At 43.4% G+C, this 26,355-nt stretch overlaps 1 protein-coding gene across 1 annotated transcript in view; it reads right to left on the reverse strand.

Annotated features, from left to right (window-relative positions):
- Positions 1-300: 300 nt before the first annotated feature.
- LOC134447328 (solute carrier organic anion transporter family member 1C1-like) overlaps positions 301-26,355 on the reverse strand; it is a 52,532-nt gene continuing 26,477 nt past the window's right edge. The window contains exons 3-14 of the mRNA XM_063196738.1: positions 23,937-24,069; positions 22,757-22,842; positions 21,648-21,803; positions 21,142-21,240; positions 15,149-15,400; positions 14,230-14,394; positions 9,898-10,093; positions 9,322-9,487; positions 7,884-8,077; positions 6,180-6,244; positions 4,851-4,968; positions 301-1,076 (exon numbers count right to left, since the gene is read on the reverse strand). Of these exons, the coding sequence (XP_063052808.1) occupies positions 800-1,076; positions 4,851-4,968; positions 6,180-6,244; positions 7,884-8,077; positions 9,322-9,487; positions 9,898-10,093; positions 14,230-14,394; positions 15,149-15,400; positions 21,142-21,240; positions 21,648-21,803; positions 22,757-22,842; positions 23,937-24,069 (1,907 nt within the window). The 3' untranslated portion in view covers positions 301-799. The remainder of the gene's footprint in view (positions 1,077-4,850; positions 4,969-6,179; positions 6,245-7,883; positions 8,078-9,321; positions 9,488-9,897; positions 10,094-14,229; positions 14,395-15,148; positions 15,401-21,141; positions 21,241-21,647; positions 21,804-22,756; positions 22,843-23,936; positions 24,070-26,355) is intronic.

The raw sequence follows: 26,355 nt of genomic DNA on the forward strand, positions 1-26,355 counted from the left end.
AGCGGCGCAGAACAGACTCAACGGTGGGCCCCTGTAATTGTTTTTTTTTAAATTTCTGAAAATAGGGGCCCACAAGGGTGCAGGGCCCACCGGGAAACGTCTGCTATGCCAGATGGCCAGTCCAGCCCTGCCTCAACCCCTTCATCCCTAGGCAGAAACGCTGGAAAAATACGGCCATAGATGCCGACCCATAAGCATAGAGGACATTTGGCAAATTACTGGAGGAATTGTGTTTTTGATAGAAAATACGTACATGTATACCAACGGAAAAAAAGGCTGAGCGTCTTCAGAAAGTTTTTTTTTTTTAACATTTTGTACCCTGCACTGTCTTCAAATATATATGTATATATAAAAAACATCAGCATCTACATCAAACACGTTTACAAAATAGTAAATAAAAATGGAAAAAAAGAATGATTGTTAAAAAAAATAGACAGAACGTCCATTTAAAAAACACAGCATATACATTCAAGAATTTAGATCTTTCTTCCTGTTTTTTGTGGTTGAAAAAACACTGTTGTAGTTCACTGAAATCTGCATCGGTACAGTACAAAATATACAATTTTGCTGTGTGAGTGTTAATGTGTTTGCTGTGTGTATGTGCATGTGTATGCCTGTGTGCCTTTGTGTGGTCGATCTAGCTGCCCACTGGGGGTGGCGTTCTTTCATAAATTCAGGAAACAACAAAAAACAACATGAAAAAAACAATCAAGTAAACAAACAAATAAAACAAATCTCCCAAAGGGAACGTGACAAGACGAGGGCCTGACTGCACAGTACCGCAGCCGACTGTGCGGCCTCACAGCCGCGTCTCCCTGTCAGGGTCACACTTCAGAGTCCGCAGGAGGTGCTGGCACTGCAGCGAATGCTTCTCCTCCTCCTTCCTGAGGCATTCCGCCTCGCCCTGCAGTGATTGGCTCTCCTCTTTCCTGAGACACTCCGTCTCCGTCCCGCCATTGGTCAGTGCCTTCTGATGCTCCTCCTGCCGCACGTGCCGACCCAATAGCACGAAGCCCACCAGGCACAGGAAGAAGGAGACGGTCCTCAAGCCCAGCGTCAAGCCCAGGTACACTATCCTGTGATTGGACAAGATAATAGCAGATGTGCTTCAGATCATAGGGTTGCAGGTTCAAATCCCACCCCTCCACTCCCTGTCTCACTCCATGGCTGAGATGCCCTTGAGCAAGGCACTTAACCCCAGTTCTGCAGGGAGTGTAATCAACACCCTGTACTTAAAATTAAAACTAAAATTAGAGTAGTTACAGGCAGATTGGACAGGAAATACAAGTAATCAGCCCAGCATCACCCCACAATATGTTGTGATTAGATAGTGCAGCATCCATACAGGAAACCTGTGGACATTTTTGTTCAAAAGCGCAAAAATATAAATAAAAGCGCAGCATAAACCCAGAGAGAAATCGATCCTGATTGGGCAAGACAGACAAGCACAGCATCAGTACAGCCTAGTCCTACTAGTGTGTACACTATTGTGAATTTAAAAGAAAAAATAAAAGCTCAGCTTTAACCGCTGGAGAAAATGATCCCGATTGGAGGCGGACTAAAAGCACAACATCAACCCTGAGGAAAAAGGATCCTGAATAGAGCAGAAACAAAAGCACAGTGGGAGTACAGTAGTCCTACATGCATTACAAGTGGATAAAAATAAATAAATCAACGCAGAGCAAGTAAGACCCACTTATTATTACTTATTAATGAGTTCTTAGTGTACAGGGTATCTTGTAGAATGTCTTGGGAATAATGTTGAAATCTAAAGCAGCAGCAGCAGGCTTCTTTTCCGCCCATATGTGGCTTTGTACGTACTGTATGTATGTGTGATCAGGGTGTGTGTGGTGTTGGCTTTGTTTGATGCTATGGAATAGAGAGGAGTATGAGCCGTTCATTTCCATAGTACACACAGGCATTAAGACCATTACCCCCATCCACAATGCACACAGGCAGATATGGTTAAAGACCAATACCCCCCCTCCATCTCCCCACCACAGAAAGGCATGTGTTTTAAAGACTATAGCCCCCACCACCTCCCCATCTTCCCACCAGTGGCATGGTTTCATAACACAGGGAGGCAGGGTAATAAATATTACATGCTTGAGTAATTACTATTCATATCATTGGTGTGATGCAGAGCTCTCATGTTTACACTAGCATATAGGACCACTCAAGCCCAGAGAAACCAGGTCAAGTGACCACAGCAATGATTCAGTGATGATTGTTGCATATATTCATACTTTTTAAAAGAATAGATTTATACAGTAGTGATTTTAGACAAAAAATATATGTAATAGACCCGACATACTTACATATTGCCGGACACAAACTAGTAACCCATTTCAATAAGAGATTTGACTTTGTTTACAGGTTGCTTGACAATATAAAGCATCCTGTAATACAGTAGGGGCCTATGTAATTCCCAATGTAGTGACTGACGTGTTTAAGACAGGACACGGTGACGAAACATCATAAGAAATCAACTTCAACCTTTTAACCTTGGTTAACATCTGTGTTGACAGCAAAAGTCAGTTGTTATGTCACTGAATAATCAAGAAAGGTTAATGACAAAACAAACAAACAAATAAAAACCAGTAGGCCTGCTATACTACACTAGCCTACTGGTGTACTGTAAACCAATTCAGCATATGGTGTAGTCAAGCAAAACACTGTTACCTTGACAACAAGAGCGCCCCTGCACAAGAGGATTACTGTCATCAAGATTGTGACGGCCAATATGCTAGCTCCATCCCTATGACACTTTACAGTACATGCAATGTCAGATTTTAATATGACTGTTGATTTGCTTGCCAGATTAGATTAGGATGTGAACACTGACACAGTCTAGTGGATGAAAGACATGCCTGATATGTCATCAAGCAGATGTCACACAGTCTTGAGAGAAGGTATCCTTGTTTGTGTATCAGGGATACACACTGAAATGGTGTTTTTATTTTCCAGGGCAAGAAAAGCCGTGAACTGAATGCCTGCGGCGCTGATTGTACAAACAAGAATGGCCAAAAATACACAATGCTGAACAAGCAAGCTTCATCGGGCGTACACACACACATTCAAAGTGCTATCAAAGGACAAGCCCTTTTCTTTCTCTTGGCTTTGAAGTGGGAGAAACAACCCAGCCAAGTTTGGGGCGGCATGATCATCAGATCTCTAAGCATGAAAATCGGGGACATTTTCCCAATGGTCTGGGGACATTCCCAGTCCTGCAGACAACAAGTAATGCTCTTAACCACAAAAAACCTGGGATACAGGGACTTTCCCTGAAATAGGGAATGTGTGGTTGACACCCACATTGTAGGGACAGCAGGCTATCAGGCTCGTAGCCCCATAATGCACGCCGTACCTCCTGTGGCACGTGGTTAATAGTCATTGAAACGTTAGCTGCCATAGTACTACACTACTATGACACAACACAGGGCTTTTAGTAATGCACTGTGACTTGGTTATTGCCATTCTAGTGACACCACATGTATAACGGTGTGTCTTAACGGGTTAACATCCACCAAAACACATGAGTACTGTGACAGTGATGGGTAGAATGGTTACATGATATCTTCATTATCATAATTTCAAGAGGTATTAGAAAATAATAGGCTTGTTTGCAACCTCACAACGCAACTTAAAACTGTAGTGAGGTGCAGAGTCCAAGAGTGGCTCTAAAGGTGAAAGGACTGTATGATGGAGTGAACATCACAAGGGTTTTGGGTGTGATTTGACTGTCACACTGACGAGCCTGGCTCTTTACTGTAGCGTTCAAAGCATAGGTTTGGTACTCCGGATAGCTGGGATCAAAGCTAGGTGGGGCAACGCTCCTTTCCTTGGCTACAAATACGTGGTATGAGGCCATCGGAGGTGCACACATTGTGTAGCCATACACATCCCAGAATATGTTGACCCTGGTGCACAGTTCATTCTGAATTAAATGTCTCACGTAAACGAGGTCAATCTCTTCATAAAAGCAACTGGTTAAGGCTGTACTATCTGAACCCATCAAACCGCCTCTGCAACCCACACTGGGACGTGCATAACATAACTTAACATAACGTAGGGCAAAGGTTCATACAGAATTCAAACAGATCCATGAACTCCTGCCAGGAAGTGCACTCTTTATGAATTCAAACCACAAGAACCTACCTCATTAATATTTACCTCCACAGATTAAGATTGCATTGCACAATATTGATGTAGCCAGTTTAAGTAATCTAATCCATAATGAATTGTTGTGTTTCCCTAGGACCATTTGCCAGTCCCCAAGCACATGACCTTTGCTATAGAGGGCCAGAGAAATATTCGATGCATAAGTAACATGTTGTGTTTCCATATCTTGCCTATCCTTATAGAATAGTATGGTTGGTTCTACGTACCCCATTTTCATAGAACCCCTTGAGTGAAGGATCTGCTGCTTTTTTTGGTTTGTTTGATGTTTGGAAGGTCAGGGGGATACCAACCAATTCACAACCCTATAAATATGTATAGGCCTAGATTTAAAAATGTGTTTTTATGTTTTAACCTGGTAGTACACAGGAATATAATGTACATTCAATTTTCAGAAACCTGTTAGTCAATCAGGGCAAGGACAGCTGCTGTCACAGATTTTCCCTTTTGCACAAGGAGGTAAGTGCCACTCTATTAGGCTGCAGGAAGATGTTTGTTTTTTTTGAGCTTGTGTCATCTGTCTATTCCTACTTGCCTCTTTCATGCCTTCAGTAACAGGAAGGGGGGATGCGAAGCGAGAATGTGAAAGAGGAAAACATAAAAAAGACAGAGACGTATATAAATAGAGAGAGAGTCTGACTGTGACAGGCGTTTAGTGTGCTGTGCAGTACCTGTAGGCTGTTGTGTTGTATATTCTGCATGCTCCACGACCGCCGCATCTCTTCTCTCCCCACTTCAGACATGTGGTGTCAATGATGGCTCCAAAATAGATGGGGGCAGGTATCCCAGCTATGGTATACACATACACACATACAGTACACAACACACACACACACACACACACACACACACACACACACACACACACACACACACACACACACACACACACACACACACACACACACACACACACACACAGAGGCACGCACACACACGCACACGCACACACACACATACACAGACACACACACACACACACACACACACACACACACACACACACACACACACACACACACACACACACACACACACACAGAGGCACGCACACACACGCACACACACACATACACAGACACACACACACACACACACACACACACACACACACACACACACACACACACACACACCACAACATGTGTGAAGTGAAGGCAACGAAAAGAAGGCCGTTTTTCAAAGCGTTACACAGAAGCCGGGCCTTAGGATGGTGACACACACACGCGCACACACGCACACACACACACACAAACATACACAGAAGTCGGGCCTCAGGATGGTGACACACAAACACAACACACACACACACATGCACACACACAACACAGAAGTTGGGCCTCAGGATGGTGACGTGATGGAAGGCGCTGAAGGTGACTAATGCTCTGACAAGTGACAATGTTTTATGCATGAGCGTATGCTACTCCCACAACATTCATTTATACATTTATACATTTATACATGCTCCTATGCGTGAATGCGTGCAACAATGCCACGAGAACTAACATCGTACATATCTCGCTGGATAAATATAACATGGCTTTGGGCAGAGGGAATTGTACTGTGAGCATGGGAATATGTTGGCACAACATGATGTAGTGGCAAAGAGAGAGAGAGAGAGAGAGAGAGAGAGAGAGAGAGAGAGAGAGAGAGAGAGAGAGAGAGAGAGTCAGTATGATGCAGTTGAAGAGAGATAGAGAGAGAGCAAGAGAGAGAGAGTCAGTATGATGCAGTTGAAGAGAGAGAGAGAGAGAGAGTCAGTCAGTATGATGCAGTTGAAGAGAGAGAGAGAGAGAGAGAGTCAGTCAGTATGATGCAGTTGAAGAGAGAGAGAGAGAGAGAGAGAGAGAGAGAGAGAGAGAGAGAGTCAGTGTGATGCGGTTGCAAAGAGAGAGAGAGAGAGAGAGAGAGAGAGAGAGCATGAAAAACAGAAAGACAGAGAGAGTGACTTGATCATGTGACTTGGGGTGTCAGGACCAGACGGACGTCATGAGCCTTACCAAGGGTCCTAGTGGCCAGGGTGTACAGCCCCAACGCCAGCGACTTCAGCTGCGGCTTAATGCACCTAGTGAACCACAGAGAGGGCAAACACCCATCATCAAACGCATTGCATAACAATTATGTAATCATCACTGTGGCACAGCATGTTGCAGAGGCTTACTGTACTGTACGTAGATGGATGCTCTAGTTCCTCAGAATAGCGGGCAGAAGAGTCCCTTTTATGCAGGGTTGCCAGATGAGGCTGATTATTTCCAGCTCAAAAAATGCTCAAAACCCGCCTGGAAGCACTAAATCCTGCCCAATTCTATTGATTTCTAAGGCCAAAAATGGGGCGTTTTTTTCTTAACATTCACATTTTTTTACCCACAGATGGCCATCCTAAGCAGCCCAATTGGTCGGGAAACTGCCCAATCTGGCAACACTGCCTTTTATGCAGGATTACTTAACATTGCACAACACCAGGGATGTATGTACCCCAATGGTGCTATAACGATCAAGTCGCAGTGGCTGCTGAAAAATGTATTCTTCTGGCTGGGCTAAATTTTGATTCCTGCCAGCTGACGAGCACAGCACATTTTGGATTGATTATTCCTACAACAAAGACTTTTATTGAGATTTATTCTCAAAACAACCAATTGCATATACCGCACATGGTTTCTGTGAGATGTAACAGTAAAACCATACTTCTTCCCTCTGAGTATTTCTGGTAGAACTCAGCTATGCCACTATCAGCACGAGGATGAGAGACCTCTCAGTGGATGAGCAGCACAGAGCCAGAGTCCCTTTAGGCAGGATTACTTAGCATTGCATAACACCAGGGACTTAGACAACTGGATGCCGGCCTACTGATTAAGTCACAGCATCCTCGGAGAAATGTACTCTCTAACCCCTATACCCTATATAAATGTACTCTCTAACCTCTATAGACTATATAAATGTATTCTCACCTCTGAACACTGAACAGGATGAGCAAGAGATGGACAAGTAGAAACAACCACACAATAAACAAATGGGTTGTTCGTATTCCAGATTGGTAGAAACAACCACACAGTAAACAAATTGGGTGTTCATATTCCAGATTGGTAGAAACAACCACACAGTAAACAAATTGGGTGTTCATATTCCAGAGTAAACTCATATATACTGTAACTAAAGATAGACTATTTATGACACTGTGGACATTCAAATTACTCTAACAATAGAGTCAATAGTAATTTTGCAGAGGGCCAGTGTTATTTGAACTCTACAGCAAGACGATTACGCCCCCTCTGCTTCAGGTGCCACCAGTGTTCAATATTTTTTTTTACATTCCAGTGTTGATATTTACAAATTATTGACTAGAATTAACTTTGAACAGTTTATACAGACCAAAGGGTAAATGTAAAACTATTTTTGAGTGGGACCAAATGTTTAACTCCTTAAGAGTTAAAATAACACTGGTATTTTTTTTACTGTGCATTTGATATCTTGTCCCAATTCCAACCAGAGAAATTCGGTCTTCTGTAGCAAAAAATCGACAACTAAACATGCTTCTGAAAATGCCACTGAAAATGTCACACTGCATGTTGCAGTCTACTTAGAGATTCAGATGTAGCACTCGTGGTGTTGATTTTTCTCCGTAAGTATTGATTTAGCACTGCTAAGTTTCCTCTGCGTGTGTGCGTAATATAATGTAGCCTATGCCCTAGAGCCATTTCAGTTACCTGATGAGCAGCACGTAGCCAGGCGTTCCCCCGAGAGAGATGATGAAGGAGGTGATGACTGACAGGCCCAGGAAGTAGGGGAAGACGCCGTCACAGCTGCTACGATGGGGGCAGTGACCCAAAAGGGCCGTCAAGTTGCCGGGCTGGGACGCCGCCCCTCCAGTGCCAGCTATGCACCTGCAGCGCTCAAACACCTGCAGTGCAGTACAGTACAGTACAGTGCAGACAGAGGAATGCTGCGTTATAGTATGGGCCCAAAAATGGATGGAAAACAGTGGAGGGCAAGTGCTCAACCTCTGCACAAGTTACCTGACTTTTTTCATAAGTTACCTGAGGTTTTGTATTTCATTTTCTACTCTTTTTATTATACTATCTATTCATTGACTGATGGAGACTGGGACCGCAAACTGAATTGCCCTTCATGGAACTAATAAAGTAATCTGAATCTGAATCTGAATCTGAATCTGACTAGAGTATAAATTAAATTAAATTACTACTTACTCGTCAACATTTCCTTATGATTAAGTTTTAACATGTACCACAATACATTGTGCAAAAAAAAAAGCGACTAACAAAAGGGCATTTTTTTGTCCTGTAGTGTAAAGGGGCAGGATGTGCCCTCCTAGTGACGCAACACTTTCAGCGTTGCAACTAGTCAGGTCAAGAGCAATGCAAGTACTTTCTGAGTTTCCGAAAATACGGGAACGCCTCCCACTTTGTAAGCAAAAAAACATAAGCAAACCAAGGGAGGCAGGTTAACCATGCCGTTTGGGAAATGTTAATAGTTGTACTCTTGGTCAGACCAAGTCTCGAAGAGATTTGGACATCGATGATAATCAGGCTAGGGAAACACAGCTGGAGAGTCCCAAAGCATGCTGTGACACATCCGTTCATACCAGTCCCATTGCATCAGAAATATAGGACACAATATTGCATTGCATTACGCTGTTCTTACATAATGATGACAGTAACACTGAATCTACTCTAATCTAGTGTCCATACAGGAGGGAGCTTTGATGCACAGCATTATAATAAATCACACACACACTAGATTAAAAAACAGTATAGCACAACCATATACAGTACAAGATGTACATATCCACATTACATACAGTGCAAATGTAAAGGCAATTGCCTTGCAAAGTTATGAATTTCAGGGGATTTTTCTCAGCTAATAATAATAATGATGAACTCATGAATGGCCCTTGAGTGTAAGTCGTTTTGGTTAAAAGGCGTCTTCCACATGCAATGTAATGTAATGTAATGAATGGGACAGAGGAAAGTCTGACCATTTCCTTCCCGGTTCCATTGGAGGCACAACCAAATATACAGTACAGAACAAGATTTGCATATCCACATTTACAATGCAAGTGTGAAGGCACTTGCCTTGGAAAGTTATGACTCTGCTAATAATAATAGTGAAATCATGAAGTCTGACCGTTTCCTTCCCGGTTCCATTGGAGGCAGTGCACCCGGCCAGGCAGGGGCTGACGTAAGTGATGCCGTTGTCGCCACACACGGGGTCCCACTCCTTCCCAGAACACAGGCAGGCAGAGTTACAGGTGGCGAACAGAGACCTCTCGCTGTACGACAACGCATCCTCACTGTTGAGGAAGAATAACAACATGGCAATAATACATTATTATTAAATTATTATTACCTTATTATTGCATTACATTACACTTAACTTAACAGGGAAACAGAAACATACAATGTCATTGTCATGTAGAAGAGGAAGATATTCTCTGTGCTTCTGAACTTCACAATCTGGACAACATCCAGCATGACAACATCAAAATGTTAGTCTTGGCACTTGCCCAATAAAACAGAAAACTACCTTCCACATCTGAAGATACATAGGTCATGCTGAAAAGTGAAGCCCTAAACTGATACAACAAAAGTAACGTCTGTAAAACACCAGACCTCTGATTCTCTGGGCATATTTATAATCCAGCACCCAACTGAGACGAGTTTGCTTTGCGTTTTCTTAGTTCGACAGAGTCTGAAGACCTACCCAGAGTAGGAGACGGTGACGCCGGCCACCTTGGCGTTGTCGCAGCCCATGGCGAAGAACAGGAGCGACAGGAAGTAGCCGAGCAGCGAGGTCCCGAAGGCGAACTTGGCGGCGGCCATGACGCCAAACCTGAACTTCTTCATGATGACGCCGCCCAGGAACATGCCCAGGGCCACCGCCGGGATGTTGATGGTGCCTGAGGGGGGAAAACAAATGTTCTTAGTAAAGTAGGATGATTCAAACTCCGCCCACCCAATGCAAATGAGTGTGCTCAAGTTTGGTCTCCTAAGGGGGCGTTGTCCCTTAATTCTTCTTCTGATTCTGTGGCATTTGATACCGGCTTGCAAAAGATGTGTGACACCACCATCTAAAGTGCTATTTACATGCCCAGGGCCACCACAGGGATGTTGATGGTGCTTGAGGGGGGAAAACATCACATTAGGTAGTCATTGGTAAGCGGTTTGGGTGTCAGCCCTGTAGCTCAAATGTTGCTGGTTTGATTCCCGACCCGCCGGTAGGTGGGTGGGGGGAGTAATTGACCAGAGCTCTCCCCCATTCTCCTGAGCAAGTCCCTGCAGTGCTGATTGGTGTTGACCCTTCGCATGCGTGAGGCATAAATTCAATATTGTTGTGTGCTGTATCACAATGGCAAAGGGAGTCTCCAAGGGGTTCAATGATTCAATGCCCGACATCGGCCAGAACTTTTCCCCCATCCTCCCCCATGACTGGGGAACCCTGATCCCCCTGCACCACTCCCTGGGTCACTTTGGTAGGCTGCAACCTTGCTTAGGTTAGGCATACTGTACAGTACATGCAGGGCAAGGGGCAAAGATAGAGAAAGGGAGAGGATCGGCTGGCCCGAAAAGTGGCAAGCATTGCAAGTTTTTTTTTACGATTTACAAAAACAACAACAAAAACAATAACATACTATACCAAAATGGCAGGAATGGGAAAGGGGACAGGGAAAGGAGAGAGAGAGGATCGTGCAGTTCCCACACTAATGCAGTGGCTGTCAATATTGATGATTGCTATGAAGCAAAAACAACCAAAAACAACCCAACCTCCCCACTCTACTGACGTGGGCCGCCACAAGCTTTTCTAGATGTCGATATTGGTAATGCTTATGGAGCGAAACAACCAAACAACAGGCATCTACAGAGAAAGGGGGCAAGGAAAAAGAGAGGGAGAGACACAGCATCGTCCGGCCTCCGCCCCACCATGGTGGGTCGCTGCCAGCTTTGGCAGTCTTGCCTAGCGAGCCGTGCGTCCATCAGGGCTAGACTGGCCATCTGGCATACCAGGCTTTTCCCAGTGGGCCCTGCACCCTCGTGGGCCCCTATTTTCAGAAATGTTTTTTAAAAAACCCACGACAGTGTGGGGCCCACCGGTGAGTCAGCTCTGCGCCGCTAATTATGAGGGGCCCCTTTCAGCCAAAAGTGCCAGGGCCCTATTTCTCCCCCAGTCCAGCCCTGGTGTCCGTCTGTCCTGTCCGCCCATGCAGCCTGCGGTACAGTCGGCAGGAGAGGAGAGGAGAGGAGAGGAGAGGAGAGGAGAGGAGAGGAAAGGAGAGGAGAGGAGAGGAGAGGAGAGGAGAGGAGAGGAGAGGAGAGGAGAGGAGAGGAGAGATCAAAGAGGGAATTCTCCTGCTCATATCAAAGTGAAATCATCCATTTTTCATCTGAAGTGGTCATGTCGAGGGGGATGGGGGGATGGGGATCTCTTTTTGATCGCCGAAAGGACAGAGGACTCAGAATAGGCACGCCTGTGCCAAACACTCACGCACGCACACATCACATATGCATCATGCACACACACACACACACACACACACACACACACACACACACACACACACACACACACACACACACACACACACACACACACACACACACACACACACACAGGCACACAAACATCAGACATGCATCATGCATATGCACACACACACACACACACACACACACACACACACACACACACACACACACACACACACACACACACACACACACACACACACACACACACACACACACACACACAAACAAGGGAGCGTAGCCTTCATCAGCACATCTGAATGTCAACAGCTCCTTTAAAAGAGAAAACCTTTTATCTATCTGGCCTGCATGGCTATTAATTCATCTCATTTCCACATTCCCTTTCATCTGTCACTTCCTAATTACACAGGACTCCACTGGCTTCTTTAGGATGTGGCGTGCGTGCATGTGTGCAGTGCCGGATTAATGCACAGGCTAGATACGGCTGCAGCCTAGTGGCCCCCACCTGCCAGGGAGCCCCTGATTGACCAAAACAGGCAATATTGAAAAATGTATTTGTTGTGTTCAGTACAGTTGGTAGACATGTTATCATGAATTCCTTGCTTGTAATTATGACAATGTCAATGTAAATTTGCTGTGAAATTTGCCTTATGGGGGGCCCACAGCAGCCTATAGCCTAGGGGCCCCAGGCCACCTTAATCTGGCCCTGTGTGTGTGCGTCCGTGCGTGCGTGAGTGAGTGAGTGAGTGAGTGAGAGAGAGAGAGAGAGCGTTCTTTATATGACCCATTAAGGGAGATGGTAGGGGAAGCGGAAGCTGTAAAAACATTAAAATAATTTCTTATTCTTATTATTCTTTAAAAAAAATGGATATCTCTGCTCAGGGTGGGCAGAGAGTCATCTCAGAGTCCATGGAGAGGAAAGGGTTGGTCAGAACAGCGTCGCCAGCAGGGCATCTACATTGGTGGGGGAAGGCCCTGCCCTGCCGTGACCTAATGGTGGGGCACTGGGTTGCTGCGCCGGCGACCCGGGTTCGATTCCGGCCCGGCTGGTCATTTGCCGATCCTTCCCTGTCTCTCTCTCCCCACTAATTTTCCTGTCCCTCCTCTTGACTGTCCTGTCAAAACTAAAGGCAAAAAGCCCTAAAAAGTAAATAAATAAAATAAAATGAAATAAATATTGGTGGGGGAAACAGCAATTTGTCAAATCCCACACGTGTGAGGGATTTATTCTCCGCGCAAGTGTTCTTACATTTTATTTTGTTGCGCCACGTGAGGATTCACTCACTTGCCTTACAAAAAATGGTGCGAGCTGTGTGAGGATTTGTCCCTATATACGCTGTTGCTCCTACAACAATTATGAAGAAGTATGCTAGGTTACAATTGAACAAATTGAACTTTAAAAAATATGTTCCTGTCTGCACAGGTCACGGCCTGCCATCCGTCCATCCATACATCAAGTCTATCCATTCATGCAATAATGCATCTACACAGGGCTGGACTGGCCATCTGGCATAGCGAACATTTCCCGGTGGCCCTACACCCTCGTGGGCCCTTATTTTCAGAATTGTAAAAAAAAAATATTTTTTTTCATCCATCCAAAATTAAAAATCATTTTTTTAAAAACATTTCTGAAAATAGGGGCCCACGAGGGTGCGGGGCCCACCGGTTAGTCAGTTCTGCACCGCTAATTATGAGGGGGCCCCTTTAAGCCAAAAGTGCCCAGGCCCTATTGCTCCCCCAGTCCAGCCCTGCATCACCAGTATTCATGCATCCATACACCCATATCCATGCATGTATTGTTGCAGGCTGCATCGTTTTTGCTAGTCTTCCTACTGTCAATGTTCTCCAGTGCAGTGCATGTCTACCCTCCCCCACTCCCAATCTTCTCCTCATACTGTGCTGTGTTATTTGAGTAATGTGCAAATGGAGTGGCAAGTCCAATTTCAATTCCATGCATGTCTTGTACAGTACATATGAAAAAATGGATGACGATGTGCACAGTACAGTACAGTACAGTAGAGTATATTCAGATTCTGATTCTGATCAGTCCATGCATTTCATCCTTCCGATCATCCGATTCATTCATCCATCCATCCATCCATCCATCCATCCATCCATCCATCCATCCATCCATCCATCCATCCATCCATCCATCCATCCTTCCATCCAAATATCCATCCATCCATCCATCCTTCCATCCACCCCAGAAAGAGTTTGGTCAGCCTAGCAGGAGGATGGCACCTACCCATGAGGAAGTTGGCTTTGGATGCCAACTGGCCGTAATGGTGTGTGTGTGTGTGTGTGTGTGTGTGTGTGTGTGTGTGTGTGTGTGTGTGTGTGTGTGTGTGTGTGTGTGTGTGTGTGTGTGTGTGTGTGTGTGTGTGTGTGTGTGTGTAGGTGGTTGTGTGTGTGTGTGTGTGTGTGTGTGTGTGTGTGTGCGTGCGTGCGTGCGTGCGTGCGTGCGTGCGTGCGTGCGTGCGTGCGTGCGTGCGTGCGTGCGTGCATGTGTGCCTGCGTGCGTGCGTGCGTGCGTGTGTAGTAGGGCACCTACCCATGAGGAAGTTGGCCCTGGAGGCCGACTGGCCATAATGCTGCTCGATGTACTTGGGCTTGTACGTCACCATGCCGATGAGCGAGTTGAACTGGATGATGGTCACACAGAGATAGGTGAAGTACACCGGGTTACCCAGAAGACTCTTCAGGGTGGGCAGGAAGTCTACAAACGAAAACAAAACAAACAAAATATAATAACAATTATGACAAAAATAAAATAGTAAAAGGCAGACAATGTTTAGGCATTTTGACAAATGTAGGCAACATGTTTGGAGTTGAGGGAGCGAGAGACCAAATAACCATGCCATGATTTATTTTCTTTGATTGTTATGACAAGTTTTCTGTGAGCTGAATGAAAACCAGTACAGGTACTGGACCAAAAAGAGAAAACTGAAGAGAAATAATGCAGTAAAGGCCTGCTAGATTGAAGAACACCTCAACATGTTTTATTAGCATAATGTTCAGACGATATGTCCTTCACCAAAATGCAATGAATTGCATGCTTGTTCACGTAATTCACCGCATTTTTAGGGGACATTGAGGTCTGTGTGAGAATCTAAAGACCTACCTTCGGCCATGTCATGGCTACAGAAGGTTAGGCTAGTAGGCTAGTTATTGATGTAATGAAAAATAAGGCTATGTTTTAGGACTATTATACCTGTTGTGTGTGTATGTGTGTGTGTGCATTTTCTCACGTGAACCCCAGACAATTGGGACCGCACGGCAGCCACCAGAGCTGGTATGGGAATGTAGGAATGTACAGTATGTGTATTTGGAAAGCGCTTTGAGACTTGTATTGTGGCATTTTAGGGTGCATTGAGAATCTTAAGACAGTGTGAGAATCTAAAGACAGCCTATGTGAGAATCTAAAGACAGTCTGTCAGAACAGTGGTGTCAGCTGTGGTGGTGCACCGTACCTTTGGCCATGTCATGGAGGTTGGCCAGATCGTCTGGCATGTACTTGTGCTTGATGGTGGGGGCGTCTTTGAGGAAGCTGGTCTGCTCCGGGGGGGTGTTGTCCTGGCCTCGTCCTTTCTCCAGGGGCGGCAGCGCCCGGGGCAGGAACCAGAAGGGCACCGCGGAGGCCAGGGTGATGACTCCAGCGATCAGGTAGCCTAACCACCAGGCGCCCACCCAGCGGGCATCTCTAGGGGTGATGGTGATGGTCTCTGTGGGTGAGGAAGAGGAGGAGGAGGAGGAAAGGATGTCAGTAGAGGGCAAGTGGTGTATGGAGAGGGGAGGTGTGAAGCTACCACCACCCCTGCCCTCTAAGATAAGACTGTATGGGCACTGCGAAGGTCAGGGTGATGACGGTGGTCTCTCTCCCTACTAAGTGTTGAATAGGAGGAGGAAAGGTTGTTGCACAGTAAAAAAAAAAAAAAATGCTTACCTTCTTCTTTTACTTCAAAGTTTTATCTTTTACCTGACATGTTTCCATGGCCTAACATCCGTCTTCATCAGAGGGTCACAGGGATGTTGATGTGTGATGTGCTTTAAAATCAGCTGGTGTAGTTGTGGAGGTGTGACCTCCCTGTCAATAATGACAGGTTAGTCACACCTCCTGCTGTTAGAGTTGTCCAGGCGTGTTAGAGCATGTAGGCATGGTTTTTGGGCAGTGCTTTCTGATTTCTATAGACTCCTTAATCCAGCGGTGGCATCCGTTGTGCTCTCCCACACCTGGACCACCATCCTAAGAGGACAACTCTAACAGCAGGAAGTGTGACTAACCTGTCATTATTGACAGGGAGGTCACACCTCCACAACTACATCAGCTGGTTTACAAGGCACGTCACACATCAACATCCCTGTGACCCTCTGATGAAGACGGAAGTTAGGCCGTCGAAACATGTCAGGTAAAATATAAAACTTTTACATGTCTGAAGTAAAAGAAAACTTAAGTGTTATCAAAACAGTTAGACATATGGACGTTATACAGTAAAAAAGACATTGTGAGTTCAACACTATTGGAGCCTATATGGCTTCGCAGTGCAAATCCAATACAGAAAGAGTTGTCTTTCACATTACAGTCAAATCGAATGTTGAATCAACACTGTATTTTTACTGCTTAGTAGAGGGCAAGGGGTTGGTGTGTTGTTGAAGTTTACCGTCTTGGTCTAGACTTCTTGCATGTTCAAAATCCGAGTCAAAGGAATCAAAAACTCCAAAAGCCAAATTAATCTATTTATTTTCTAAAATTACCAAATAACAAAATGACCACCACTGGTAATATCCAGAATACCAGCAATGGCCCATACACAGTAAACACTACAGCTTTCCAGAACTGCAGAGTCTACTACATAAAAATGACAATGACAATGAAAGCATTACGGAACGTTCCGGAGATCCTAACCTTCTCTCGCCCTGACCGATAACACGTATTGAGTTCGGGTGGGACAAAATTAGGAACTGCTTGAATATCCCTATCTGTTGGTATTTATGGTTTGTGGGTGTATGGGTGTGGTTATGTGTAAGCAATTACGTGATTTGTTAGTTAACCCAGAATATGCCTAATCTGTGTCGATTGTAAGCTGCTGTCTTCATTTCCAGGTGGGCCTTGATTTCATCACTCTAGGTCTTCATGACCTCATCTGTGGACTTCCTGAGTTCTGTAACTTTAATCAAGCAATACACGGGTAGATGACGTGACGTGTAAATTTTGCTGTCGCAGGCTCTTAATATTAAGTAAGTTCATGCTTTCAAAATTGTCAATGCTTTAAATGATTAAACTAATGTCGTTGTTGTGAAAAAGTAATGTGTAATAAATACAGAGCTTAAATAAGTATACTTAATTTTGAGTCAAATGTCACATTTGTCCTATGGTGTGACTGAGGCAAGCCTGGTTCTCCATATTAAAACATTTTTATATAAATAATCAAAGCTCAGTCATTTGTCTAAACAACCCTGGCATGTTTTTCTAGGTGTCTATTTTAGCAAGTGGCAATGCTTAATTTTTTTCTTGTTTTTCTGAGACCGTATGGACTTATGAAACTTTGTCGCAGAAAAAAATGTCCTGTGGTGTGACATCATATTTTTGGTTAATTCTGTGGATAATTTTTCTATTGTTGAAGCTCCAGCGGTACATAAATTGTGACTTTAGACCCTTGAGAAGCCAATGGCAAGGGTGGATTTTAGATTTTTCTCTCAGAGTTCTTCAGTCAATCAATTATGTTTTGCTACCACAAGATGTATTAGTTTTGTAGTCCTTTGGTGTGACAGCCATAAAATACATTTTGACAATAGTGTATATTTTTCACATTTTTTTCTTATGTAGATATATGAAAATGCATCTTACTAAAGGTGAAATTGTATTTCAGTTGGCAACGACATGGCTTTAAATTAACTCAAAAGCTCAAAAGTCCTATGGTGTGATGGTAAAAGTCCTATGGTGTGATGGTAAAAGTCCTATGGTGTGACACTTTGGAGCATCACACCAAAGGACAAACAGGTCACACCAATGGACTAGATATTTGAGAAATAGCTTTTAAAACAACTGGTAGTACATATTTTTGTTGTTTTGTTGTTTGACTAGATACATATTGTGTATTCAAATTACTTATTCCTTTATTGGCCTTTGGAATTTATACTTTGATGCATTATTGATTAATATTTGCTGTTGATTTTAGATACTGTCAAATGATATAAAATGTCATTAATGGTGCTTTGAAACCATAAAATATAACAGTGACGGAAAGATCAGTGAGAGAGTATAAAGAGGAGTATAGATGAATAAAGTATGCTGTGGAGAGCTCAATATACAGCATAAATGTGCTGTCCAGCTTGAGATACCAAACAGGCGCTGGCCACTACACACTACAGGTTCAATGGTGTGACAGTCATAGCATACCTACAAAAGTGTGATGGTCATGCCAAGGTCACACTTCAGTATGAGTCTTATGAGCTCTGCAGGTTACATTTAATGACCGCATGGCCGTCATTAAGAGTTACGATAGGCTGATAATCGACAATTCAAAGACGTATGAGTGTCAAGTGTAGGTCCATATTGACTACAACATTATATTATGATCAAAAGACAAAATAATCATGTTGATATATTTGTTTCTGGCTCAGTTTTGCATTTCTGTCCTTTAGCGTGACATGAATGTCCTACGGTGTGACATGTTTTAAACGCTCAAATACTTGTTTGAGCTAAACAATATGTTTGATAAACACTGAATATTGCATTAGGGAAGAACAAATTATCGTCCCTGAAAAGTTAGTATAAATTCGGACAATTTTGAACATTTAAAAGAAAGATATCCCTGTTTTTCCTGGCAGGTTTCTAATAATCTCACATCTAATGGGAAAAAAAATACTTAAATGGTAATTTCTCATTAAATTAAGACTTTAAAAAATTGCAATAAATATGAAGAGTGTAACAATGTTCATAAAGCTCCATCAAGCCATTTCTACATTACTTAAGATATTTATTTCTTAACGTCACACCAAAGGACATATTTTCAGCAAATTGCTTTATCAACGTAAATAAATAATCAATGAATAGACCAACATTGTGACCACTTGGATTTTTTGAAAGATTAATTGCTGCACTACGTAGACATATACTTTTTTCCCTCATAAACAATGTTTTGTGAAAAAAATGTTTTTTGCTGCCTATCCGTCATCTACCCACACATACAACAGCACATTCTTTTGACATATTTGAGGGTCCTTGGTTCTGAAAAGATTGAAATCCAATGTTAGTCGTTTGCCCATTGTCACCTACTCCTGGCCTCCTAAAAAGGATTAAGTCAAATAGTTTCGCTTCTGAGTGACATCACTGTATCCTGTGTCCTAGAAAGAATGATACTTCAAGGAGTTTGGTATGGACTTCAGACTTATTCAGAAAATAAGCAATCAGTTAATCAAACATCACATGACAGGCTTTCAGCTTGTCTCACAACAATGTTTGATGACCTCTGTAGGCTCTCCTAAAAAGAATGGGCAATTACTCAACATCCCCATCTCATGATTGTCACATGGGGTCATTGGGCCTACTCAATGGTTTGAGTGCCCATCAACAGAAAACAAGACACATTTATTTTAATGTTTTAATTATACCCAAATATTGTAGAATTTCCTTGCAAACACAAATGAATTAAGCCAATTCATTAATTTTTAGCACCTCAGAATCTAGCCTATTTTCCAACAGTGTGGAGGTTTGAGGATACGATGACCCCTGCCCTCTAAGATAAATATGGCCACTGCAGAGGTCAGGGTGAAGACCTCAGTCAATAGGAGTCAACCCAGTGGGGATGATATTGATATCCTCTATGGATAAATAGAAGAAGGAAAGGCTGTTAGTACCAGAGATGTCAAAACTAAAAGTTAAAGTACAAAAAAGAAGCAGTTTTCTTCCAACACAGGCAACTTATCTCAGTAACCAGTACACCAGTGTTCTTGTCTTAAGAACAGCTAAGTCTGGGCTGTTTGCATTAAAATTGTGGTGAGTTCTTTTTAGGTTTTTACTGTTTTTCAGTACCAACACAGCCTATCTCATTAGGTACAATGGACTAATAGGTGTAACAGCTATGCAATACCATGTGCTACTGTTGTACCTACCACAGACACCATGAATTTACTTTCACTTTTACTTTTGACACGTCTGGTGAAGGGCAACCTCCCCTGCCCTCTAAGATAATATAGGCACTGTGGAGGTCAACGTGATGACCTCAGCGACCACCAGGCGCGCACCCAGTGAGCATTGATCGAGGTGATGGTCTGTATGGGGGAGGAGGAGGAGGAGGAGGAGGAGGAGGAGAAGGACAAAGAGGAGGAAGAGGAGAGGAGGAGGAAGAGGATGAGGAGGTGGAGGAGGAGGAGGAGGAGAAAGATGATGATGAAGAAGAGGAGGAGAAGGAGGAGGAAAATGTTGATGAAGAAGAGGAGGAGAAGAGGAGGGGAGGAGGAGGAGGGAGAGGAGAAGGAGGAAGAGGAGGAGGAGGAGGAGGAGGAGGAGGAGGAGGAGGAGCAGGGGTTGCGTTGTGTGGAGTGAACAGGACACAGTGCCGGAATGAGATGACACCGGTGTGTTTATTTGTTTTATGTTGGTACAGGTATTGTGTACTGCCAGTGTTGTCACTACACATCTACACAATTTTAGATTGTTACATTTTATCTGTCTATGCTGCAACAGAACTACTGATATTTTTTTGTGTACTGTACAAGGCGTATTTTGCATATTTTTCCAGAGAGAAAAAAAAAATTCCATCCTTGACTTTCAAAGTACAGTATGTGTGATGTGTCATTTTTGATTCTGGAAATGGTATTGGACGTTCAAGAGACAGCTTCTATATTACGAGAAACAGCCATGTGCATACAAAAGGGTAGAGAAATAAGGCCTGCAATTCTCATACAGCTGCAAATGAGACTGCCCTTATCTTGCATGGATCCATTCATCTCTGCAAAGATATTGACAAAAAGATTTCAGACAGTACAGTACGAGATCTGAAAAAATGGCTTCTTACAATGCATGACAATACAACATGTATTTATATAGTGCAGTATCATAACTATGAAGATGACTCAAAGAGCTTTCAAAATACACACACACACACATTCCCACATTCACACACCAGCTCTGGCTGCCGCATGGCGCCAGTTGTCCGGCGTTCATGTGAGAAAGTGCACGCACGCACGCACGCACGCACGCACGCACGCACGCACGCACGCACGCACGCACGCACGCACGCACGCACGCACGCACGCACGCACACGCACACGCACACGCACACGCACGCACACACACACACACACACACACACACACACACACACACACACACACACACACGTACGCACACATGTACACACACACACACAATCACAGCTAGCGCAGGAAGACTGTGTGTAGTTCAACTTCAACAATCTGAAAGGTGTTATCAAATCTTATGGCTGCAAGGAATGTGACTCACCCATGTCAACAAATCCGATATCCACGTATATTTCAGCACAGAGCGATCCCAGTAGGTATCCAAACACAGGCCCGATGATGGCTATGGTCTGCACACAGCCTGAAATCACATTCAGTTCAGACACACATAAAGTATATTTACAAAGCCAGAGCCAAATTGCTTCTCTTCAATTTTCAAACACCTCTAATGTTCAAACAAAGCACATACATTCGTAGTATCATCACAGATCAATGAAACAACTGAAAAATCAATACAAGGGACTAAGGAATCTAATCTATTTTAATATACCTACATTGGGCAATTGTTGTGTACTTATTTACTGTATACTGTAGTGATACATTTTGGTTACAAATGACATTAATGATTCCCAGGGAAGCTGACAGGGGGGAACAAGGGGGTCAATTGTCCCGGGCCCAGGGACAGAGGGGGGGCAAGAATTGTGTTCTCAATACATTGTATGTCCTCTTTAATATACAGTAGCTAGGCAGTTGAGGTGTGTACCATACCTATGTAAAGTGCTGCGTTTTCATGGGCATAGTCGTCGAGGTAGGATATTCCCAGTGGCTGCACAGGCGTCTCCCCGATGCCCCGCAGCACGTTCCCCAGGAGCACGTAGACCCACATGGAGAGGCTGGACTCCCTCTCGCAGCCTGGAGGCACATACAGCATATACACAGCACAGCACACATGACATGCTCACTATCAGAAGAAAATATACAGTGTTAATTCAACTTGACTCAGAGAGTGAATTTAACAACTTCTAGATAGATTGTATTGAGTCTCAGAATACTAAGCGTTGAATTAACACTGCACTGCAATTTTACGGTGCAGTATATACACGCATACCAATATGATATGTGATATAACACACATATATATAGTATACAGTACAGTACATATAAATCAGATGTCACCACTATCCATGGTTCTATTCTGACCACTGACACATACCGTATTTAGGTCAATGATTCTGTCAATTTACTACTAGGAAAATAGGCATTTGTACGGAAAATCTGCTCTCTATGATAATACGGTGGATGTTAAATAGGAAAGAAAATGTAAAAAATACTTATGTGGCCACACTGCCACACATGCCTTCTTTTACCACACAAAACTACCCATGTACAGCTATGCATAGTGTAGTAGGGAGCATAGTAAAGGGCCCAAGATCCCATTCTATCAAGTGATGACAATGTATAAGCTTCCCGTTTACAAACATCCACGCTGTGAAGAGGGGCAAGATGCTAAGCAGCCAACCACGTCAGCTCATTCTTTTGAGTGACAGCAGTTTCCAACAATCAGAGGTTGAAGAAGGACACCTGGCTGCGCATGCAGACAGGAATGTTTACAAACGGGGAACCCATGTATAGGTAAGGAGGTAAGAGGGAGGTTCTCACCAACATAGGGGACAACAGAGGGACTGCTGCCAAAATACAGTTATTAATACTATTATTACCGGTATTATTATCATTATTATTTTTTATTATTATTATTATTATTATTATTATTATTATTATTATTATTATTATTATTATTATTATTATTATAGCAGGTATGCTAAGAGGGGTGTTCTCACCAACAGAGGGGACGACGGAGGGGCTGCTGCCCATGTGTGGGGGCTCAGGTGTGCTGGAGGGGCAGTACCCGGACAGGTAGCTTGAGGTATTCACCACGGGCCTCACAGACGTCTGAAACTTGTAGCTGTGTTTAGAGCAGAGAACATGCAGAATATGCTGCTCATTACAACCATAACATATGCACTACATGTGCTGTACATACTCAGATACACAGACAAAAACACATACTGTCAGACACACACACACACACACACACACACACACACACACACACACACACACACACACACACACACACACACACACACACACACACACACACACACACACACACACACGCATGCATGCACACAGGCACGCACGCACGCACCAAAGAAACAAAAAGTAATTGAATGCAATTGGAGTTTGTAGAACTCAGTCCAATATAAACTAGACTACAGACCCAAGAGGCCCAGCCATAGATTAGGAAGACCACAGGCAGACCTTGGAGATATCGGGCAAAAAAGACCACCACATTTACAACAGTGCAGTGGAGTGCTCATGTATGTTCTGTGGTTATACCGGCCACAACGTTATCTGACAAATAGCATGAAATTGAATGCATTCATTCTTTATATGCTTATGGAAACACTATGATAAACTCTGTTGTTGACTTTGTGGAATATTCACATACAGCACATATTAAAGGTGAAAAAAGCATGTGGAAAAAACATACAGTCAAGCATACTGTATGGAAACACTGTTGACTTTGCGGAATAGACACATGCAATCCATACAAATGAAAACATAGGAAAACATGCAGTCAAGCGTACAGCGTGGACATATTTGCATGTCTTCTGCACATCCTGAAGTCACTAAACTGCTACAGTAATTCATATCCTATCATAGTGACATTCTAACCTTGCCTGCTTAACACCAGACGATCCCATGAGTCAGATAGTCTGGAGGCTACCTATGCAATTTCTCATAGGAGAGGTGTGGTCATTACGAATGTGTCATTTGGGATACTGGTACATAGCCCATGGCAATCGTGTCAGGTGTATCTATTCAAACAAACTGCAGTCATTGCCTTTCCACCCTTTCCCGCTCTCTGATTGGAGCTCAACATGATTTGGAACCCTCGCTGAGGGATAGAATCCATGCTGCCTTTCAGATCGGAACGACTGTGCAATGCAAAGCAGCATGGGATTTCCCAGGCTAATTCTAACCCTGTCTCACCGGCCAATGATGAAGTGCGGCATCGCGATGAGGAACGTCCCGAGTGACATCAGGATGCAGCCGGTGGAGATGATCTTGGGGCGGTGAAGCTTGGCCCCAAAGTAACTCACAAAGGCAATCACCAACAAATTACCTGCAAACGAAAGAGGGATCCTGTCATAAATATTAATGGGATACATTTATGCAAATACAAACACAAAAAAATATTAACGCGCATTGTATATTATTTTCAGACTTGCTGGTTACAATTCTAGCTGCTGTTCCGCTCTGGCAAAGTTTATAGCATGAAACTGTTAACCGTCACCATTTGTCTGCAAAACGTACTTGTTTTGTTTTTTGGTTTTTTTTGTAATTTCACTGTACATGAGTATCACACTTCGTACAATAATATTCATTGTATATATGTAGAATTATATTTAACCCTCAGCAGACACTTTAGACAATGCAATTTCAAGAGTGATGGTTGCCGACAAATGTGCAAAATGATGTGTGTTGCTTTGTAACTTGACACTGTAAGAGTCCATCAATCCCAAAGTTTGCTCTTTATGTCAACACAACTTTTCCAAACAATCTCAACATTTAAGTCAAGTCAAGTCAAGTGTACTTTATTGTTATATATCTATGTAACATACATGGAACTAACACTATGCTATGGGGTTAGGGTTGGGACTTGGGGCGGGGCACATATGCACATATAGTTATACTTTGGTAAAAAGTTCAACTAGGATGAAGAAACCAAATAATGAGAAGGACTATGACACTGCACTTAGCTGAAGCTTTTATCCAAAGCACCTTACAGTTGTTTACAGGGTATTGGTTACAGTCCCTGGAGCAGTATAGGGTTAGGTGCCTTGCTCAAGAGCACCTCAGCCACAGAGTGCTGTAGGGAGAGGAGGGGTGGGATTTGAGCCAGCAACCCTCTGATCTAAAGCCCACATTCCTAACCATTAGGCCACAGCTGCTGCCCATAAGATAAACAAAGAACTGTGTGAACTTGGTAAGACTTTATGGCAGGCAACCCTGTGTTAACCTTTCTTCATGTTATCCTAGAGAAATCTCCAGGTCTATGAATTAGGTAATGTCTATGTCCTTCATGGTAGATAGTGAAACATAATTTCAAATTTCCTTGTATGACCTGTGCATATGAAGACACTGACAATAAAAGCTGACTTGACTTCACTTGAGGTAGAGAAATCTCCAGGTCTGAAGCTATAACGTTCCCTCTGATGCAGTTCCACAAACGGCAAGGAGCAGCTTCACAAGGCGCCTTGCATCAGAAGATTTCTATTTTTGAACAGAACTCAACACATCAGCCTGCTCCAGTCCCCCCTGACTGCATACCTACTTCCTCTCTCTGTCATACCTTCCACTACTCTACGCAATCCTACAATGAGTGGCGCCCTAGGCGTGCCCCCCCATCCGACGCTCCGCCCCAAATCACAACAATGCCCCCTCGGTGAAAAAACACCCATAACTGCGGATGAAAACCTGTAATGCCATATTGACTCACTGCTAAAACATGTTGGAGTTTTTTTAAGGTTTACTGTAACAAAGCCATGCAATAAAGGCTTTTCACAATGGTTTTCGTCGTGGGGGGCGGAGTTTTGTGCCCAGGAAATTGCCTGGTTGGTCTGCCCCTAGGAGCGCCCCTGACTCTACTCCTGCCCACACAGTAGCAAGACACCTAACCCCACATTGCTCCAGGGCCTGGAATCAATACCCTGTACATAAAATAACTGTAAGTTGCTTTGGATAAAATGTGTCAGCTAAGTGTAATGTAATGTAATTACACATGCATAATTTTACTAACCCTGCACTGATCAAACCAGTGCAGGATATTGGCATAGTACGTACTGGACTCTACATCCCACCCCCCACCAGACGATTTAAAGGGGTATGCCACTATTTTGGGGCTTAATAGTTAAAATTGTTGGCCAGGGTTTATGAAGGTGGTAAAGTGTCTTATTTTTCATGTTAAACATTGTCTTGCTTTAAGACAAGTTAAAAGAGGGAATATGTCGTTAAGCTAGTGAAAGTCAATGGATCCGTATAGCATGGTACAATGCTACACGGATCCAGTTTTTTTGTTTTTTTTATTACTTTATTTATAGAAAGTAGCTTAGTGTACAATATCTCAATGTAGTTTACCAACAGCATCTTTGTGGACAATGGTTCGGCAGTTCACTAACATTATACATCAAGTACTGTACAGTTCAATTAACATTTCAGTTTCCAGTAAACAATACCCATCCCCAGAGGTCCATTTCCCTTCACATGCTCACTTCTGTACTTCTATAAATCCCTTTTTTTTTTTTTTTTTTTGTACATTAAATCGACACTAGACAGTTGACGCATACGATAAGCACAAATAAAACAAAAGAGAGTATGAGAACATATAAACATAGAGAGAGAGAGAGAG

Source organism: Engraulis encrasicolus, chromosome 4 (genome assembly GCF_034702125.1).
Source record: "Engraulis encrasicolus isolate BLACKSEA-1 chromosome 4, IST_EnEncr_1.0, whole genome shotgun sequence".
NCBI classification, from domain to species: Eukaryota; Metazoa; Chordata; class Actinopteri; order Clupeiformes; family Engraulidae; genus Engraulis; species Engraulis encrasicolus.